This window comes from Thunnus albacares, chromosome 14 (assembly GCF_914725855.1).
Source record: "Thunnus albacares chromosome 14, fThuAlb1.1, whole genome shotgun sequence".
Taxonomy (NCBI): domain Eukaryota; kingdom Metazoa; phylum Chordata; class Actinopteri; order Scombriformes; family Scombridae; genus Thunnus; species Thunnus albacares.
In genome coordinates, this window is record NC_058119.1 from 31079373 (window position 1) to 31102500 (window position 23128).

Consider the following 23128-nt stretch of genomic DNA (forward strand, 5'->3'; position numbering starts at 1 on the left):
ATGTGTCTGTTTAAACAGATTTATGTCCTCACAACATGAGGAATACCTGGTACACACACACACACACACACACACACACACACACACACACACGACTTCCAGTAAAGAAGAAGGGTGAGGAGTTAACAGGTAGGCAGTAAAGGTGAAAGTATTCAGTCATTCTCCATTTTAAAGTCAACAGAGCAGAAGGAGGAAACAGTCTGAGGCAGGGTGAGTGTTAATATTAGAGCTGCAAATAATGATTACTGTCATTATTGATCAATCTGTTGATTATTTTACTGATTAATTGTCGGGTTGATTAAACTGTGTCAGAAAAATATGAAATTACAGTTTTGAGGTCTTCATATGTTGTTTCCTCTTTTCTCCTCTTGGTCAGAGGAACATCGGTGACGCAGTGTGAATGTTACAGTATTATGATCATTATTTCACTGTCAGAGGGTCTAGTTTAATCTTCCTGTGGACTGTAGATGCAGATTCATCTGTTTGACTTCATCTGTTGACACAGAACACACGTTTACTGGAGAATAACTGTATTTAGTACGATGAGGAAGTCTGTGTGTCTGAGTTTGTATCTAACAGCCAGCGAACAGTCAGAAAACTTTTCACAAAGCTCTTAAATTAAATTCAACACTCGCACTTTAAGCTGTAAGTGATTCTAGAAGCTCAGAGCGACTTTAAATGGCGACTAGCAAAACTGCTCTATGATTACTGCCTCACCTATTTGTACCTATTTGTACCTATTTGTACCTATTTGTACCTATTTGTACCTATTTGTACCTATTTGTACCTTCCCCATACTCCACATACGACCTACTGCAAAAAAAGAGAATTACCACAGCTGAACACATAGTACTTCACAATACAACAATGACTCTAGAAAACACACACTCACACACACACGACACGTCAACAGAGCAGAAGGAGGAAACAGTCTGAGGCAGGGTGAGTGTTACAGCCTTAGTTTTTTATCAATAATATATTGCTTATGTTTGTAAATTGTTTTATGCTGCTTTCTTAAAAGATGTTCGGCGCTACGCATATCCGACCATAAATCACCCAACTCCTTATTGCAGCAGGGTTTATTTTGTTTTGATTTTCTAAATTTAAGTTTACCGGTATCCACATTATCATTCAGCTCTGATCGTATTAATATACAAAACTCATCGTACCATTTATCCATCTCATCTTGCGTTTTGTTAAAAGTTTGTAATCTCTCAATAAGTTTCAGCATAGCCATACGTCCTACATCTGACTTTAAAAAAGTATCAGACACTGTTCCTTTCACTCGCTTTTTAATTTGTTTAGCTGGAGCAGATACTTCTTGAGACTGGGACATTTTATAACCAGCATTAAACTTCATCCACAGCAATGAGTGATCTGGTAATCGACAATAATCTCTGATCAAATTAACTACAGCTCTATCCTCTACCACCTGCGAAACAAGCAATACCTTCAATTCTAGGCAGTTTTCTAGATATTCAGATGGAGCTACAATGTAATCGACCACAGCTTTACCCTTTGGAGCCACTGATGTAAAGTTATCACATAAAGTATTGATCCTTCCATTAAGTGCACACATTCTGGAATCTCTTAAAAACTCCAGAAAGGTTTCTCTGTGTTTATTAACATAATCATCAATTGCAACTTGCCGGGGGATCGAATCAATAGAAGGGATCAAATCTTCCATATTACCAATTCTAGCATTTCAATCCCTGCATATATAGATTACATCCACTTCAGAAAACTGACAGATCTGACTTAACAACTGACAAAAAAAGATGATGCATCTCTTCCTCATGGAGAATCCTCAGGTGGAAGTTAACAGGAGAATATAATAAAACAATGAAAGGCCTATAATGCTATCAACGTTTTCAATCATTTCAATCTTATATTCTTGAAATAAACTACATCTTACTAACAGCCCTACTCCGTATGAACCAGTACATATTTATATGTGCAATAAAATCTGTTTTTGCCCTTTGCTCATGTCAGTTATGACGATCATTTTTTATGCCCCCTGTTGTTACCATGAACTTATAAAGCAAGTAGTCTGTAACTATTACCTGCATACCTTATTATTGTGTAATTAAAGATATACTATGTATATTATTACATTACTGTATCGTTATTTTTTCATCCTCGGGTGACAATACAAGCCTTCCATAGCTGTGCACTTGAGAGAGGTAAGTTTGCCTGTTATGAGCTGCTGCAGTGCTGGACCAACATGGCTGCTAGGAGCTCAAGTATAGACCCATTTCTCCACTTGTTCTTATTCAAATTCATACAATGAAGTAGAAGATATATAAATCTCTGGAGTGAGGGTAAAACTTGCCTGCCAAACACACAAGCATAAAAAATGATTGTCATAACTGCCATGAGCAGCAAAAACATTAGATTTTATTGCACATATAGATTATGAAGGACCACAAGGGTCACGGAAATAGTAGTAAAGCATTTCATTAATTAATAACTAAGTATACAATTAAAAAGGGATTTACAAAAGCAACTTGGAAATAGTCAATAATAATAGTTTGTGATTGGTTCTAATCATCAATTAGACAGTCGGGGAGAACGGGGTAACATGAGCCACCTTTTACATTTGATGATTTTACTGCAAAATAAAAGTATATTGTTTCATTAATAGTTACTATATATACCCATAGTAAGTATTTGGTGGTCATATTATTTAAACTGGTCTGAACTGGCAGCCATCATGGGCTACTCACAGTCTCCTGTCTTCTGATTATGATTGATTTAAAGATCCAACATCTTAGAGTAGACTTAGACAGTATCACTGTGAATGTCTGGCTTGGACGTTTCCACTTTATCACCAAAACACCTAAAAGTGGGAGGACAAAAAGTCTCACTGTCCCCCGTATTCTGGCACCAGTGCATTTAATGATGTTTAACATTTCCACACATATTAAGGTGTGTCAAAGACAGTGATGGAAAGTAACTAAGTACATTTACTCAAATACTGAACTCAGGTACAGTTTTAAGGTACTTGTACTTTATGCTTGCTGACACACACACACACACACACATACACACACACACACACACACACACGACTTCCAGTAAAGAAGAAGGGGGAGGAGTTAACAGGTAGGCAGTAAAGGTGAAAGTCTGTACAGACTCCATTTTAAAGTCGACAGAGCAGAAGGAGGAAACAGTCTGAGGCAGGGTGAGTGTTAATATTAGAGCTGCAAATAATGATTACTGTCATTATTGATCAATCTGATGATTATTTTACTGATTAATCGTTTAGTTGATTAAACTGTGAGATCACAGTGTCGACGTCTTCGGTTTCTGCGTCCTCACAGTGATGTAACGTGACTCACTGCTGCAGTTAAAATAGAGAGAAGTCACAGTTAAGAACCACACAGATGTTTATCTGAAGTCTGTTTGTTGGATTTAAACCAGAGTCAAAGTTTATCTTTGTGACATGGTTGTAGTTAAAGTCATGTCAACTAATAAGAAGCTACTAAGTTGAGAGGAAGGACTGGGTTTATTATACTGTGTATGTGTGTGTGTCTCCAGTGTTACTCTAATCAAAGATTAGAGAAAAAGACCAAAAACTGTTCCCAAAAGGGAGGCGAGTCCCCACATGTGTCTGTTTAAACAGATTTATGTCCTCACAACATGAGGAATACCTGGTACACACACACACACACACACACACACACACACACACACACACACACACACACACACACACACACGCACACACACACGACTTCCAGTAAAGAAGAAGGGTGAGGAGTTAACAGGTAGGCAGTAAAGGTGAAAGTCCGTCCAGACTCCATTTTAAAGTCAACAGAGCAGAAGGAGGAAACAGTCTGAGGCAGGGTGAGTATTACAGCCTTAGTTTTTTATCAATCATATATTGCTTATGTTTGTAAATTGTTTTATGCTGCTTTCTTAAAAGATGTTCAGCGCTACACATATCCAACCATAAATCACCCAACTCCTTATTGCAGCAGGGTTTATTTTGTTTTGATTTTCTAAATTTAAGTTTACCGGTATCCACATTATCATTCAGCTCTGATCGTATTAATATACAAAACTCATCGTACCATTTATCCAACTCATCTTGCGTTTTGTTAAAAGTTTGTAATCTCTCAATAAGTTTCAGCATAGCCGTACGTCCTACATCTGACTTTAAAAAAGTATCAGACACTGTTCCTTTCACTCGCTTTTTAATTTGTTTAGCTGGAGCAGATACTTCTTGAGACTGGGACATTTTATAACCAGCATTAAACTTCATCCACAGCAATGAGTGATCTGGTAATCGACAATAATCTCTGATCAAATTAACTACAGCTCTATCCTCTACCACCTGCGAAACAAGCAATACCTTCAATTCTAGGCAGTTTTCTAGATATTCAGATGGAGCTACAATGTAATCGACCACAGCTTTACCCTTTGGAGCCACTGATGTAAAGTTATCACATAAAGTATTGATCCTTCCATTAAGTGCACACATTCTGGAATCTCTTAAAAACTCCAGAAAGGTTTCTCTGTGTTTATTAACATAATCATCAATTGCAACTTGCCGGGGGATCGAATCAATAGAAGGGATAAAATCTTCCATATTACCAATTCTAGCATTTCAATCCCTGCATATATAGATTACATCCACTTCAGAAAACTGACAGATCTGACTTAACAACTGACAAAAAAAGATGATGCATCTCTTCCTCATGGAGAATCCTCAGGTGGAAGTTAACAGGAGAATATAATAAAACAATGAAAGGCCTATAATGCTATCAACGTTTTCAATCATTTCAATCTTATATTCTTGAAATAAACTACATCTTACTAACAGCCCTACTCCGTATGAACCAGTACATATTTATATGTGCAATAAAATCTGTTTTTGCCCTTTGCTCATGTCAGTTATGACGATCATTTTTTATGCCCCCTGTTGTTACCATGAACTTATAGAGCAAGTAGTCTGTAACTATTACCTGCATACCTTATTATTGTGTAATTAAAGATATACTATGTATATTATTACATTACTGTATCGTTATTTTTTCATCCTCGGGTGACAATACAAGCCTTCCATAGCTGTGCACTTGAGAGAGGTAAGTTTGCCTGTTATGAGCTGCTGCAGTGCTGGACCAACATGGCTGCTAGGAGCTCAAGTATAGACCCATTTCTCCACTTGTTCTTATTCAAATTCATACAATGAAGTAGAAGATATATAAATCTCTGGAGTGAGGGTAAAACTTGCCTGCCAAACACACAAGCATAAAAAATGATTGTCATAACTGCCATGAGCAGCAAAAACATTAGATTTTATTGCACATATAGATTATGAAGGACCACAAGGGTCACGGAAATAGTAGTAAAGCATTTCATTAATTAATAACTAAGTATACAATTAAAAAGGGATTTACAAAAGCAACTTGGAAATAGTCAATAATAATAGTTTGTGATTGGTTCTAATCATCAATTAGACAGTCGGGGAGAACGGGGTAACATGAGCCACCTTTTACATTTGATGATTTTACTGCAAAATAAAAGTATATTGTTTCATTAATAGTTACTATATATACCCATAGTAAGTATTTGGTGGTCATATTATTTAAACTGGTCTGAACTGGCAGCCATCATGGGCTACTCACAGTCTCCTGTCTTCTGATTATGATTGATTTAAAGATCCAACATCTTAGAGTAGACTTAGACAGTATCACTGTGAATGTCTGGCTTGGACGTTTCCACTTTATCACCAAAACACCTGAAAGTGGGAGGACAAAAAGTCTCACTGTCCCCCGTATTCTGGCACCAGTGCATTTAATGATGTTTAATATTTCCACACATATTAAGGTGTGTCAAAGACAGTGATGGAAAGTAACTAAGTACATTTACTCAAATACTGAACTCAGGTACAGTTTTAAGGTACTTGTACTTTATGCTTGCTGACACACACACACACACACACACACACACACACACGCACACACACACACACACGACTTCCAGTAAAGAAGAAGGGGGAGGAGTTAACAGGTAGGCAGTAAAGGTGAAAGTCCGTACAGACTCCATTTTAAAGTCGACAGAGCAGAAGGAGGAAACAGTCTGAGGCAGGGTGAGTGTTAATATTAGAGCTGCAAATAATGATTACTGTCATTATTGATCAATCTGATGATTATTTTACTGATTAATCGTTTAGTTGATTAAACTGTGAGATCACAGTGTCGACGTCTTCGGTTTCTGCGTCCTCACAGTGATGTAACGTGACTCACTGCTGCAGTTAAAATAGAGAGAAGTCACAGTTAAGAACCACACAGATGTTTATCTGAAGTCTGTTTGTTGGATTTAAACCAGAGTCAAAGTTTATCTTTGTGACATGGTTGTAGTAAAAGTCATGTCAACTAATAAGAAGCTACTAAGTTGAGAGGAAGGACTGGGTTTATTATACTGTGTATGTGTGTGTGTCTCCAGTGTTACTCTAATCAAAGATTAGAGAAAAAGACCAAAAACTGTTCCCAAAAGGGAGGCGAGTCCCCACATGTGTCTGTTTAAACAGATTTATGTCCTCACAACATGAGGAATACCTGGTACACACACACACACACACACACACACACACACACACACACACACACACACACACACACACACACACACACACACACGACTTCCAGTAAAGAAGAAGGGTGAGGAGTTAACAGGTAGGCAGTAAAGGTGAAAGTCCGTCCAGACTCCATTTTAAAGTCAACAGAGCAGAAGGAGGAAACAGTCTGAGGCAGGGTGAGTATTACAGCCTTAGTTTTTTATCAATCATATATTGCTTATGTTTGTAAATTGTTTTATGCTGCTTTCTTAAAAGATGTTCAGCGCTACACATATCCAACCATAAATCACCCAACTCCTTATTGCAGCAGGGTTTATTTTGTTTTGATTTTCTAAATTTAAGTTTACCGGTATCCACATTATCATTCAGCTCTGATCGTATTAATATACAAAACTCATCGTACCATTTATCCAACTCATCTTGCGTTTTGTTAAAAGTTTGTAATCTCTCAATAAGTTTCAGCATAGCCGTACGTCCTACATCTGACTTTAAAAAAGTATCAGACACTGTTCCTTTCACTCGCTTTTTAATTTGTTTAGCTGGAGCAGATACTTCTTGAGACTGGGACATTTTATAACCAGCATTAAACTTCATCCACAGCAATGAGTGATCTGGTAATCGACAATAATCTCTGATCAAATTAACTACAGCTCTATCCTCTACCACCTGCGAAACAAGCAATACCTTCAATTCTAGGCAGTTTTCTAGATATTCAGATGGAGCTACAATGTAATCGACCACAGCTTTACCCTTTGGAGCCACTGATGTAAAGTTATCACATAAAGTATTGATCCTTCCATTAAGTGCACACATTCTGGAATCTCTTAAAAACTCCAGAAAGGTTTCTCTGTGTTTATTAACATAATCATCAATTGCAACTTGCCGGGGGATCGAATCAATAGAAGGGATAAAATCTTCCATATTACCAATTCTAGCATTTCAATCCCTGCATATATAGATTACATCCACTTCAGAAAACTGACAGATCTGACTTAACAACTGACAAAAAAAGATGATGCATCTCTTCCTCATGGAGAATCCTCAGGTGGAAGTTAACAGGAGAATATAACAAAACAATGAAAGGCCTATAATGCTATCAACGTTTTCAATCATTTCAATCTTATATTCTTGAAATAAACTACATCTTACTAACAGCCCTACTCCGTATGAACCAGTACATATTTATATGTGCAATAAAATCTGTTTTTGCCCTTTGCTCATGTCAGTTATGACGATCATTTTTTATGCCCCCTGTTGTTACCATGAACTTATAGAGCAAGTAGTCTGTAACTATTACCTGCATACCTTATTATTGTGTAATTAAAGATATACTATGTATATTATTACATTACTGTATCGTTATTTTTTCATCCTTGGGTGACAATACAAGCCTTCCATAGCTGTGCACTTGAGACAGGTAAGTTTGCCTGTTATGAGCTGCTGCAGTGCTGGACCAACATGGCTGCTAGGAGCTCAAGTATAGACCCATTTCTCCACTTGTTCTTATTCAAATTCATACAATGAAGTAGAAGATATATAAATCTCTGGAGTGAGGGTGAAACTTGCCTGCCAAACACACAAGCATAAAAAATGATTGTCATAACTGCCATGAGCAGCAAAAACATTAGATTTTATTGCACATATAGATTATGAAGGACCACAAGGGTCACGGAAATAGTAGTAAAGCATTTCATTAATTAATAACTAATTATACAATTAAAAAGGGATTTACAAAAGCAACTTGGAAATAGTCAATAAAGTTTGTGATTGGTTCTAATCATCAATTAGACAGTCGGGGAGAACGGGGTAACATGAGCCACCTTTTACATTTGATGATTTTACTGCAAAATAAAAGTATATTGTTTCATTAATAGTTACTATATATACCCATAGTAAGTATTTGGTGGTCATATTATTTAAACTGGTCTGAACTGGCAGCCATCATGGGCTACTCACAGTCTCCTGTCTTCTGATTATGATTGATTTAAAGATCCAACATCTTAGAGTAGACTTAGACAGTATCACTGTGAATGTCTGGCTTGGACGTTTCCACTTTATCACCAAAACACCTAAAAGTGGGAGGACAAAAAGTCTCACTGTCCCCCGTATTCTGGCACCAGTGCATTTAATGATGTTTAACATTTCCACACATATTAAGGTGTGTCAAAGACAGTGATGGAAAGTAACTAAGTACATTTACTCAAATACTGAACTCAGGTACAGTTTTAAGGTACTTGTACTTTATGCTTGCTGACACACACACACACACACATACACACACACACACACACACACACGACTTCCAGTAAAGAAGAAGGGGGAGGAGTTAACAGGTAGGCAGTAAAGGTGAAAGTCCGTCCAGACTCCATTTTAAAGTCGACAGAGCAGAAGGAGGAAACAGTCTGAGGCAGGGTGAGTGTTAATATTAGAGCTGCAAATAATGATTACTGTCATTATTGATCAATCTGATGATTATTTTACTGATTAATCGTTTAGTTGATTAAACTGTGAGATCACAGTGTCGACGTCTTCGGTTTCTGCGTCCTCACAGTGATGTAACGTGACTCACTGCTGCAGTTAAAATAGAGAGAAGTCACAGTTAAGAACCACACAGATGTTTATCTGAAGTCTGTTTGTTGGATTTAAACCAGAGTCAAAGTTTATCTTTGTGACATGGTTGTAGTTAAAGTCATGTCAACTAATAAGAAGCTACTAAGTTGAGAGGAAGGACTGGGTTTATTATACTGTGTATGTGTGTGTGTCTCCAGTGTTACTCTAATAAAAGATTAGAGAAAAAGTCCAAAAACTGTTCCCAAAAGGGAGGCGAGTCCCCACATGTGTCTGTTTAAGCAGATTTATGTCCTCACAACGTGAGGAATACCTGGTACACACACACACACACACACACACACACACACGACTTCCAGTAAAGAAGAAGGGTGAGGAGTTAACAGGTAGGCAGTAAAGGTGAAAGTCCGTACAGACTCCATTTTAAAGTCAACAGAGCAGAAGGAGGAAACAGTCTGAGGCAGGGTGAGTGTTAATAGTAGAGCTGCAAATAATGATTACTGTCATTATTGATCAACCTGCTGATTATTTTACTGATTAATTGTTTAGTTGATTAAACTGTGAGATCACAGTGTCGACGTCTTCGGTTTCTGTGTCCTCACAGTGATGTAACGTGACTCACTGCTGCAGTTAAAATAGAGAGAAGTCACAGTTAAGAACCACACAGATGTTTATCTGAAGTCTGTTTGTTGGATTTAAACCAGAGTCAAAGTTTATCTTTGTGACATGGTTGTAGTTAAAGTAGTTTGGTATTTAAACATTTGATTGTGAAAATACTGTAAAGGTACGATGTCACCTGAAATGATGAAGGCTTTAAGGTGGTTCAGCATTAACAGTTAGAAACAAAAGGTCCAGTTCTGACACAAACACCTAACGGTGTTGGAGAGTAGTTAACTACATGTAGTTCAATTACTAGTTTAACTACAATCTGCAGTGGTTGGGTGGTAGTTTAACTATTTCAGCAGTTAACTACTATGGTTCATGTAGTTTAGGTAGTTAATTACAAACTACATATTCATAGTATTCTCATGATGCTTTTTGCTGTACAATATGGCACAAAGCCGCAGCTCATTGGACACAGTCTGTCATAGCAATCACCTGCTATTTGATTAAAATCACCTGTAGTTTGTGACTAAGATGTCTGTGATTGAATAGTATGAAATTCCCTGGAAATTTAGCATTTTCCTGATTCCACCTCAACAATTGCTCCCAATCGTCTCCTTAAAACACATCCTCAGGCTGCCTAAGTGAGGATTGGCCTGCCCTGGTCCCTAAATCAAACACACCTACACTTTACTCAGTGTCAGTTCAGTTATACCTCTGTGTAACAATATGAGATTACAGACTCAGATTGTGATCATTTCCTGTGATGTAGTTTGGATGTAGTTGAACTACTTTTTGAAAGTAGTTTTAGTTTGACAAGCTGCGTGTTTCTGACAGTAGTTAAGTTTTCATTGTGAAGTATTAGTTTGGTAAACTAGAGATTTAAAGTAGTTTCCCCAACACTGACACCTAAACTGCGTTTCTAAATTTTAACACGAACATTTCCATGACAACTGAGAAAACTCGATCCGATAGAAAGCTTCAGAACAGCTACTGAGTAGACTTGTGGTGAGACGTTTTTACTGAAGATCCTCTTGAGTCTTTCTGACACTTAAACAACTGCAGCCAAACTGGCCTTTCTGTCAAACCAGTCAGATCCAGTAACACAGAATGAGTTTCTACTGGCAGACAGACAGAAACACAACTGTTCTCTTATCAATGTTCTCTGATTTTACCAGAGAACCAAGATGACAGAGATGGACCTTCTCAACATTCTGGAGGATTTAAATGATGAAGAATTTAAGAAGTTCAAGTGGTCCCTGAAGTATGAAAAGGTGGGCGACATCCCACCCATCAAAGAGAGCCAGCTGTCGAAGGCAGATATGCCAGACACAGTGGATCTGATGGTGCAGAATTATAAACTTTCTGGAGCTGTGGAAGTGATCAAGAATATTTTAAAGAAGATCAGGAGGAACAATCTGGTGGAGAAGTTGACAAACATCAGCTCAGGAGCAGAAGGTCAGTCACAGGAAGAGACAAACATGACATCACATCCAGACAGCAGATCTGTGAGGAGAAACAACCTGTTTCTTTATATTTTTCATAATTTTAGAAACAGTCCAGACAGTATTTGGACGTTTGCTAGCTAGCTAACGTTTGCTAGCTAGCTAACGTAGCTAATGTTACCGATGCGTCATCATGGTCTCCTGTCAATGTTAAAGCTGCCAAGAAACTGGACAATCAATAATAAAAGTGGTTGTTCCCTTTATAATTTCCTCAAAAACATTGATGGCATAATTGGCATATCTAGTCTAGTTAATGTGGTCGATATTATTTGAAAATTAATGCATTTTGGTGAAAATCAGTCAGTGAGTTCATACTTTGAGCTCACAACGTCTTCTGTCACTATTCAGGCTGCTGTAAGTAGTTGAAACTTAAAGATCTGTGTTATTTAATGTTTGTGTTGGTTAAAGGGCTTTTTTAACCTATGATGGATAACTGTTAGTGTATATCAGTAAACTGAGGAGGGTATTGTGCAGTTGTTAACTGTATTATATTGGTACATTAAATATATGCTGTGCTGTGCTTTTGCTTTTTTCTTTTTGAAGGTGGAGAGAGTAGCACTGGTGCCACAGTAGTACAGAAGCCCACTACTTCAGAGCAACCTGCAGGTACAAGACATTTTCTATTTGTTAGTATATTAGTTGTTTATTTAGTTATTTACTATTTAATAATCATTGGTCAAAAGTTAGTCCTTGTGTCATCTCCCTCCTTATTGATATGCAACTTTGGTTTTATTTGAGGTTCATAACAGTACATTATACTAAGCAGATGTTGGCTCATTAGTTTGTTATTCACATGCACTAAAATTCACCAGAATGCAGGAAATCAAGTATTTGTAACTAAAATATTTCTAGTGGGGACCCTCAGACCCTCCGCTTAAAAAGTGGCCTGACTGGCACTATATTTCACGCTGTATTTCCCAGCCTGAATGATTTTCCCAGTCCGGCCCTGTCAGTTTCTCTGCCATATATGAACATAACATGTGCATAACAAAAGACTGTAGACAGGGAAAGTTAGTTTTGCACAGAGAGATTTATCCTTATATTTTAAGTCCAACTAAAACTAGATCTAACACAAAGTAACCTCTAGAAGTGTAAATAAGTCGGTTTCCACCACTTAACATTTTATTGTTTGTTGAATTCAGACACATTCATGTTGTGAGAAAACGTTCTGACTCAGACACACAGAGCAAAACTGAACAAAAAGTCAGGACTAACAACGTCTTCTATCACTAATACAGATAAAATAAGAAAGTCATGCTTTGATAATAAGGTCAGTGTAGAGGAGAAATCTGATCACTGATTTGTTGCTTGTTCACAGATTTGCAGTAACCAGGTTACTACTGTGCATGTTAACATGTTCCCAGATTACCCATAAAACCTGGTTTCTCTGAGTAACCTGGTTACGCAAGTGCATGTAAGCAAACTGATAGATGTTCAGATCTATATTTTTCTTCTCTTTCAGTAGATGGTGATCTGCAGAAGGTTTTAAATAAACATAAGATCACTCTGATAAGGAAATGTCAACATGTGACTGAAGGAACTGATGAAGCAGGAAGTGAAACCCTCCTCAACAAGATCTACACTGAGCTCTACATCACAGAGGGACAGAGTGAAGATGTTAATACCCAACATGAGGTGAGGCAGCTTGAAACAGCTTCCAAGATGAAAACCCGCCATGACACTCCAATCAAGTGTCACAACATCTTTAAACCCTTACCTGACCAACAGAAACTCATCAAAGTCGTTCTGACTAACGGCGTCGCTGGCGTTGGAAAAACCTTCTCAGTGCAGAAGTTCACTCTGGACTGGGCAGAGGGCTCGAAAAACCAAGATGTCAGTCTGGTGATTCTGCTTTCGTTCAGGGAGCTGAACTTGATCAAAGATGAGCAGTACAGTCTCCTCATGCTGATCCATAAATTTCATCCAACATTACAGAAGGTCACAGCAGAGAAGCTCAATGACTGGAAAGTTTTGTTCATCTTTGACGGCCTGGATGAGAGCAGACTTTCACTGGATTTCAACAACAGGAAGGAGGTCGTGTCTGATGTCACACAGAAGTCATCAGTTAACGTGCTGTTGACAAACCTCATCGAGGGGAAGCTGCTTCCTTTGGCTCTCATCTGGATAACTTCCCGACCTGCAGCAGCCAATCAGATCCCTCGAACATGTGTAAACAGGGTAACAGAAGTGCGAGGCTTCACTGACGCCCAGAAGGAGGAGTACTTCAGGAGGAGATTCAGTGATGAAGAGCTGTCCAGCAGAATCATCTCACACATCAAGACATCCAGGAGCCTCCACATCATGTGTCTCATCCCAGTCCTCTGCTGGATCATCGCTACAGTTCTGGAGCAGATGTGGACTACAGACCAGAGAGGAGAGCTGCCCAAGACCCTGACTGACCTGTACTCACACTTTCTGGTGCTTCAGACAAAGAGGAAGAAGCACAAGTATGATGAGGGACATGAGACGAGACCACAGGAGCTGATGGAGGCTGACAGGGAAATTCTTCTGAAGCTGGGGAGGCTGGCGTTTGAACAACTGGAGAAAGGAAACATCATGTTCTACCAAGAAGACCTGGAGCAGTGTGGTCTTGATGTCACAGAGGCCTTGGTGTTATCAGGAGTTTGTACACAGATCTTCAAAAGAGAGAATGTGATCTTCAAGGACACAGTCTACTGCTTTGTTCATCTGAGCGTTCAGGAGTTTCTGGCTGCAGTCTACATGTACCACTGTTACACCAGCAGGAAGACAAAGGTACTGGAGGACTTCCTGGGAAAACAACACAGTTACTCATCTCTGGATGACTTCCTGAAGAGAGCCATGGAGAAATCTCTCAGAAGTAAAAATGGTCACCTGGACCTGTTTGTTCGTTTCCTTCATGGCCTCTCTCTGGAGTCCAACCAGAGTCTCTTAGGAGGCCTGCTGGGTCGGAGAGAGAACAGCCCAGAAACCATCCAGAGAATTATCAACAACCTGAAGAAGATGAACACTCGTGAGGATATCTCTCCTGACAGAAGCATCAACATCTTCCACTGTCTGATGGAGATGAACGACCGCTCAGTACATCAGGAGATCCAAGAGTTCCTGAAGTCAGAGAACAGATCAGAGAAGGAACTCTCTGAGATCCACTGCTCAGCTCTGGCCTACATGCTGCAGATGTCAGAGGAGGTTCTGGATGAGTTGAACCTGATGAAGTACAACACATCAGAGGAGGGACGACGGAGACTGATCCCAGCTGTGAGGAACTGCAGAAAGGCTCGGTAAGTCCATATGTGATTAACATTATAAATCAGTGTAGAGTTAAATTCTTCAAATATAAATTATATAAAATTCTTATTATTGTTAAAATATTTCTCTACGTGTTTATAGCAGAAATAACATGTCAGTTATATTTAGTCACAGATGTTCTTGAGCTGTTTCAAATGTTGTGAGTGCAAATAATGTTGATATTTCAGTTGGTTGTTGTAGGTCATTTCCTCACATGGCGGCATTTTTTGTGGGACATTTAGATTAAATTTGGCTACCAGAAATAATTAATAGTTATATTAAGTCAAGTCAAATTTATTTATAGAGCACATTTCATACAGAAAACAACACAATAGGCTCCACAAGGGCAAGAGCAATACAATTGTAAAGACATAAGCTTCTCACAGCTTCTCCTGCTTTAGAGCACACAGGGGGCAACAAGGAGACCACTGGCTGATGATCCGAGGCTTCTTGTTGGTTCGTAAGGCACAAGCAGTTCCTTAATATCATTTGAAGCCATTCAGCACCTTGTAGACAAGTGGGAGGACTTTAAAATCAATCCCAGCATTTACTGGAAGCCAGTGCAAAGATTTAAGAACAGGTGTGATGTGTTCACTTTTCTTAGTCCTTGTAAAATATGTGCAGCAGTGTTCTGTATAAGCTGCAGTCACTTAACAGTTTTTCAGGGAGTCCAGAAAAGAGTCCATTGCAATAGTTGAGTCTGCTTGTGACAAATGCATGTACTAGTTTTTCAGTGTCTGAACTTGAGAGAAATACTCTGATTTATGAGATATTTTTGAGGTGATAGAAGGCTGATCTTGTGACATTATTGATGAAAGTTAAGATTTTGTTTTCAAGGGTTCAGTATTGTCAGTAAGATTTGGACGATGGCCGTGATTTCCTCCCGGTTGGCGGTGAGAGCATATAAATAGCCTCCGCTGGCTAGTTAGTTACAGTATTGTAGCTCGTCTTCACCCGGTTTCTGCAGGTCCCTTAGCATTAGTTAGCTCCCAAAACTAAAAACAAGCCGGTTGGGCAAGCCTCGGCAGACTGCATTTAAAAGCATTTATTTACAAAGATAACAAAAGGGAGTAAAAACACACAATATGTAATTAACTAAAAGGTACTTTATACAGGTGTGTGTGTGTGTGTGTGTGTGTGTTTGTGTGTGTGTGTGTGGAGGAAACAGGCAAAAGCAAAATGGTTGCTTGGATTCAAAATGGCGGTGGACAAAGGAAAACTACAAACAGTATGGCTGACAAAGTGATGTGCTGTGTTTGAAATCACAGACTAACGTACTATTCATACAAAGTATGACGTCAAATTGAGTATTTAGTGCGTTCCAGCTGCATAGTTTGTGGACTTTGTGTACGTGAGAAATACCCGGATGTAAACTACATTAGCAGGAATTTCTGAGTATGCGGCGTGAGCTTACTGGACGTACTCAACTGCCCCACAATGCATTGCGTCTCTTCAGACTGCACAGTGGAGGAGATGAACCAGGCTAAAAGCTGCAATTTTCACTGTAGGACGGTTAATATGTCATTTTATTAAGTTCTAATATGTTTTCAGGTGAGAAAGTAACCATTTAGATTCTCAATATGTGATCAATTTATCCAAATAACATCTGGTTGTAAATCTGTTGTGATGTTTTCGGAGATGTGAGGAGTCACCTATGAGAGCCGCTAGCCGGGACCAGCCGGTGATCTCAGCTGCTAGCAGCCCGACTCCTGAGATGATCGGCCGGTCAACATGTCGTCATGAGAACATGATCCATGAACTGATCTGCAGCTCTTTGCTGATTTACTGCTGGCTCTAATGTCTCTGCAGCATTTTGATATATGATATAATTCCTTTTGGAAGATAAATGTTGGTCCCACAGATGAAATCTAATAATTGTAGCTGCAACACAGTTTGAATGTAAAGCTTCAGGTTTTTACTGGACAGAACAGCAGCGCTGCCTCTGGGGCTCTACAGATTGTCACCATATTTCAATAAACTAAACTAGGAGTGCTCTGGTAGCCTACTGGTCAAGATGCATGTCATATAACCACAATGTCATTTCCTGTTACTCTCTCTCCTCTTGTGTCCTGTTATCACTCAACTTTGGCTTTCCATTAAAGGAATAAAATGCCCCAGAATTTTTTTTTAATTAAAAAGAGATTAACTGAACCACTGATGTGAAGAGCAAATGTTAATCAAAATAGGGAAAGTCAAACTGTTTCATCATCAAATGTATGAAGTAAATATAAAGTTTCCTCTTTCATGATAACATATGATGTCATATATGTGTCATTACAGACTTTCTGGCTGTGGACTCTCAGAGACTCACTGTGAAGTTGTGGCCTCAGCTCTGAAGTCCAACCCCTCCCATCTGAGAGATCTGGACCTGAGCTGGAACAACCTCAACGACGGCTCAAAGATGAAGCTTCTGTGTGCTGGACTGGAGAGTCCAAACTGTAAACTGGAGACTCTGAGGTCAGTTCACTGGCTGTAGCTTTGGTAGTTTTTTTCTATTTATTCAATTAGGGCTGGGCGATATGGCCAAAAAATAAAATCTACGATTTTTTCACACCACACCCAATTTATGATTTAAATTGAGTTTTTCTTAAAAACAAACTACAAAAGACAAAGGAATTATTCTTTTTTTTATTTTAACAATAAAAATGATTATCAACAACATTGTATTGAGTTTGCTTATAACAATTTTTTATAGAATTTTTAAAATCTGCCTATGTAGAAATGAATGTGATATTGTTATGATTTTAGCATCTAATCATTAAAATGCTGTAGTAAAGCAACATGGAAAATCATCACAGAGATACCTCAACACTCATTCTACAAGAATATGCAGGGGTTTGCTGATAACACTGCTGATAACAATTTGATTTGATTATTTTATGTAATATGAAGATTGGAATCTATAGCACTGAATGGGCGATTGGTGTTGCTTTGCTGTGTGATTATTAAAAACTGCTGTAGTGAAAGAACAATAAAGTAATGACAGATGTATGTATTTCAACAAAGGAAAGTAAGAAAAAAAAGAAATGTTCCCGTATTAAACAACCTTCATGGCCATTTGAGTACAGATTTCACATTTACAAAGTGCACTTGAATGCACCATGAAGTCTGTTGGCGCCTGCTCGCTTTACCGTACAAAGCAATGTAGACATGAAATCAACATGACAGCAGTTTTCTAGCCCTTCTTCTCATAGTTTGGGTAAATGATTCCTCTAATGTTTCCTGCTTTTTAGGAGGTGTGTTAGGGCTGCTGCTGTCTTAAGCATCGTCCTAAACCATAAATTCAAATTAATTGATAAAATCGATGTATCGCCCAGCTCTATATTCAATTCAAATCCTTCACTGAAGTTTCAAATGTTTGGTTCATACATTTTCAGGATTTGCCTGAGCACAAATCTGTAGAATGTTTTCAGGAATTCAAAATCCACACATATCAAGTATCTTTGTGTTTCGTCAGTGTTTCCTTGCTGAGCTGCAGTGGAGGGATCGTAACTCAAAGAGGGAATTTTGTACTAAATAGTCTGTAACTTTGAGTCAGACAAATCAAGTAGGCGTCTACCAGACTGTCAAAGCCTCATATTAGCTTCAGCTGAACTAATAAACTAATTTCCTCCAGTGTAGTTGTGTTAGGAAGAGATCACTTCACAGTCCGTATGGACAGGAGGAATGATTACTGCCACCAATAACATGTTTTAATTACACATACCTACTAAACAGGGTAGGAATTTCATGGGGGCTATGAGGACCATGCCCCTTCAGTTTGGCCTCATGCACCTCAAATAAAACACACTGCCCCAGTTGATTTTGGTGTTTTCTCCTCTGCCTCTTTCCTGTCAATATGTTTTGTAGACACCAGTGTCTTTTGTTGAGATTCTGAATTCTTATTGGGCAAAATCAAGTGAAACACTGCACACATAACCAGTAGTGGGTTTGATTTTGAGCCTGATATGAACCGCTGGAAAACTGGACTATTTATGACAATAGTTTGACACAAATGGTAAATGGTAAATGGACTGTACTTGTATAGCGCCTTTCTAGTCTTCCGACCACTCAAAGCGCTTTTTACACTACGAATCACATTCACCCATTCACACACATTCATACGCTGAATGGGTACAGGGGCTACCATGCAAGGTCCCAACCTACCCATCAGAGGAAGCTAACCATTCACACACATTCATACACTGATAGCACAGCCATCAGGGGCAATTTGGGGTTAAGTGTCTTGCCCAAGGACACATCGGCATGTGGACTAGAGGAGCCGGGAATCGAACCGCCAATCTTCCAATTAGTGGACGACCCGCTCTACCTCCTGAGCCACAGCCACAAATCTCGCACCGGCCAACGAGGAGACTTAATCAAACTCATCCTGATGTGCTGCAAAGCTGTGACTGAGTTTTCTGGAGAGTCCACACTGTAGACTGGAGACTCTGGTGTCAGACACCATTTTTTACCTTTGTGCTGAGATTAATATGATGTGACAGTTGTGGTGACATTAAACTGCAGACATAAAGCTGATATTATGCTGATCCACACTGAGGATCTTAATGGGAAAGTCTGTTTTCCTCTTCAGTGGTTTAGTCCATTGACTGTGTCAGAGCAATGTTGAGCTGCACATTTAAAACCTTCATATAACAAGAAAAATCTACACTGGATAATTCACTCTGAACCTCTGAAACAGTGTTTTTGTCTTTTATATTTGACCGTTTTTAACCTGCATCCTGTTGGGTTCAGGTGTTTGGAGTTTCCATCTTCCAAACTTTAGAGCTGGACAAAAAAATAGATTTTTCCATTAATCGTGATTCTTATTTTAATGATCAATAATCGATTCGATGAAAGCGGCTCCTGTCCAGGCACGTGCGAAGGGGGGGCGGAGGGTGCTCGAGCACCTGCCCCTTTGCCCCTTGATGTCCAAAGTGCCCTTTTGTCCAGACATATTTATTTTTATTTTTATTTATTTATTCAATTGATATTTTTTTTGTGAAGGCTTGCATGGCTCTTCAAGAAGAACAATTAATAATTCATAATAATTTAGCTATAAATAAAATAACCGTCATGACCGCAGCCGTCAGTCACATGATGACCTTTCACCTGAGGTCAACCATGCCGTGCCTTAACAGTAGTAACTGAGTTGCTGCGGCAACCAGGGACGTTCAGCGGGAGAAATAACAATGATTTGGGATTTCATTTCGCTCTAAAAAGGGAGAACTTCAGCTGCCGGACAGCAGGGTTTGCAGCGGTGTTATGTGCGCGTTGTTTGGTGTATTTTACAAGACGTAGTGACGTGAACGTGCACGTTTGTTGTACAGCCTGTTCAGTTAGCCGCCAGCTAACCACAGTCTGCTGCTTTTCATTACGATATGTATGTTATGTGTTCATTGATTGGTCAGCTGATCTGACCGGACAGTAAACAGTCGGCTGTTGTAGTAATACAGCAGATCAGCAAAACTACCTGTGGGACAGGAATCACGTCACCAACAGCAGCTGATCATATTTATTGATAAAATGAAAATGACTGAATCATGAATGAATCACAAAAAACACTCTTGTGACTTTCTTTTCTTTTCTCCATAAGCTAAAAGGCTTCTCCTTCCTTCTTGTCATCACGTCAGATTTTCAAAAACTAAATAAGCAACATTTAATTTAGACATATTCTGCAGGCTACAGCTGTTTAAATTGCTCCTTTATGTCGGTTCTGTTCGTTCAGTAATTAACGGGTTTAAATTGTCTATTTGTGTCTTATTCTGTGACAACCAGACGCTGCTATAGATCTATAACCAAATGATAAAACATTGGAGCAGTTATGAGATGTTTTCCTTTCAGCAATCACTATGTATAAATTATTAAGTAACAGTGTAAAGTCTTAATTAATTGTATGAATGGATTTTCGGTTTAAACTTTAGAGTTTAAACTGTTAAGTTAAGTTCTACATATTTAAAGCTGACTTCTACATATTTGACAGTTGAGGTGCTGTGGGTCATGAGTTGTGAGTAGTTGTGTCTCCTCAATATGATGCTGGAGTGAGCGAGGACCATAGACTGTAGGGCGAGGAAGTCCCGTTTGGTGAATCAAATTCTTCCGTCCTCGTGAAGAGACAGAAGTGAGGGAAGCGACATGTTAGCGTAATGAAAAGCAGCGTATGACGGCAGCAACCTCCCCAGCAACCCCCTCAACAGCAACTGTACTATGTTCCCCATCAGGTAGAACATATGTGCCTCAGGTCACACTGGTGATGCTCAACATACTATGAAGTGATGATTATGAGGTAGAAATGTATCACTGTGGTTTTTAGTACCATGGCTGATCTGCATAACAGCTACAGTTCATATGGCTGTAAGAAGTGATGGAGGTAAATAACACTGACAGCTCTGTCTGCTGTACAGTTTGATGTGTCATTACATTCAGTTTATGAATGTTTCTGTCCTTGTTTTTGTTTTGAAATGATGTAAACTTTTTTGTGAGAGATGTGCACAGATAAGTGATTTGTGTTTTGGTTTGCTACGTGTGTAGTCATCTGTGCTACGTGATATGTCACAAAGTGCTGTCCCTTTCCTATTTAAACCATGTTGAGTCTCTGCAGCCTCTCACACTCAAGCACTTACCAGGTGACGTCAGTTAAGTGCGTGAGGGTTCAGGGTTCAAGGTTTAGGGGGGACGTTGGGATTTGGACCTGCTGGGTCCTTGGTTGCAGGCTCCGCTCATAGAAAACATACATGGCATAAATATAATGACAACAATATTAACCAATCAAAATGTGATTTGTGGTGACTGGGACACCCCCAGGTGACGTCATCATATCAACCAGTAAGCGCGGGTATTTCTTCGTGCTGTGGGGCACGCGGGGCTCACGCGGGGCTCACGCGGGCAGCCATTACAGGAAGAAACGGAGGATGAATTTTGTTTTGAAGTGACTGGTGAGTCCTGCTGTATTAATTACCTATAGAGTTGATTAAGATTGTTGTTTACTGCTGTGAGAAATATGGCCTAATTTCTATCTTTCAGAAAATCTTTCCTTTATTGTTGGCTGATAGTTGAGCATCATGACTGAACGTTTAGCATCGGAAGACCAGGTTGGCAGTTTAGCTAATGCATGTGTGGGAGAAATAACGAGGTTAGCATAGTTTCAGCTTGTTGAGCCGGTGCTTTGAGTACATGAGTTAACAGGTGTCAGAAGGTGATTTTGTAATGGATTTATTTTTAATGACATAGTTTTTATATTGTTTAGATGTTAGTTGTTGGTGACGAGTGCACTTCAGCCCCTTTTACACAGCCCGTTCAAAGCGGGAATACTGCGCCTGTAATCCGCCTCACTGTTCTGTGTGACCATAGACTGTATATAAATATAATAATATAATACATAATATAATCTTTATATACAGTCTATGTGTGTGACAGCCGGCACGGCGGGACCGGGAGCTGACGCTGTTGTTTAGCCCGTATTCAGACCACATCAGGCGGCTTACAGCTGCAGGGTTGAGGAGGTGTGTGGGGATGCAGGTGTGTTTGTGCTCTCTCTTTTTTTTAAATGAGTCTGGAAGCCGAAAGAAAAGTCTAACTTAACTTTTAACGTCGTCAAACGAAGAGAAATGTCCTCCGCTTGTCCTTGTAACGTCTTTGTATTTATGGCAGAGTTTCCTGCTCTGATCAGTCTGATCTCCGTCACGTCTCTGAATCCGGAACGCCGGTATGCTGTGTGAAAGCACACACAGAGGCGGCTTTATGCCATCTTTGTGTGGTTCACTGTAAACAAGCAAAGGCGGATCCTCTTTATGGCTATAAAGCGGGTTCTCTGTATAAAAGAGGCGGGTGTGTGTGTGTGTGTGTGTGTGTGTGTGTGTGTGTGTGTGTGTGTGTGTGTGTGTGTGACCTCACGGTCCGCTACTGCTCGTAGGGGATCATCTAGAGATCACATCTACAAGAGGAACAGACTGACCAAAGGTTCCACACTGATCTAAGCTCTCAGTGTGTGTTTGTTAACGAGATATTATCTCTGACTATGAGATGTGAACAGTGTGCAGATTCTAGTGTATTCAGTCTGTCTCTATCTGCGGGGAGCTAACGCCAGCCAGCAGCTGTCTGCAGGTATCACACTGATGTCAACACAAATACAAACAGTGCAGATGAACTAATGAGCAGACTTTCAGTTTCTGCTGTCTGTGCTCAGAGTGATACAGTTGTAACAGCAGGTACTGACAGTCCATGTGTTGCATTATGGGATAGCATTTATGTTTTTTAAATGTGCATAATGATGGAGCCCTTGCTAGTGATGCAGTTCTTTATTGTTCTTGCTCAACTGTTTTGCACATGTAGGCCTAATAAATAAAGATGTCATGTTTGAGTCTTTTTGCATTTTTACTCGTGTTTGGCTGCACAACATGAGTTTGTATAGATGGAGTCACTGGTGGAGCCATGTGGCCCTGAGCAATGGAGCAAGTGGTGCAAATACATCCCCAATATTCATTTAGGGAATTAGAATGGATTCAGACTGGATCTGGACTGGGGGGCGCGGCAGCAGCAGGACGCCGCCGGGGAGTAGATGGAGAGATCTGCTCTGCTGGCGCAGCCTCAGGCCTCGCTGCCTCAGCTGTCCGGGCTGGAC

The 23128-nt window shown here is 39.5% G+C and overlaps 1 protein-coding gene across 9 annotated transcripts in view; it reads left to right on the forward strand.

The window, feature by feature from the left end:
• The first annotated feature begins 10941 nt into the window (after positions 1–10941).
• Positions 10942–23128, forward strand: part of LOC122996594 (NACHT, LRR and PYD domains-containing protein 12-like) — a 25649-nt gene continuing 13462 nt past the window's right edge. For 8 of the 9 annotated variants that reach the window (XM_044372133.1, XM_044372137.1, XM_044372135.1 and 5 more), the window contains exons 1-4: positions 10942–11215; positions 11806–11868; positions 12725–14522; positions 16810–16986. In XM_044372133.1, the coding sequence (XP_044228068.1) occupies positions 10945–11215; positions 11806–11868; positions 12725–14522; positions 16810–16986 (2309 nt within the window). In that variant the 5' untranslated portion in view covers positions 10942–10944. The remainder of the gene's footprint in view (positions 11216–11805; positions 11869–12724; positions 14523–16809; positions 16987–23128) is intronic. The other variant, XM_044372132.1, reaches the window with a different exon arrangement.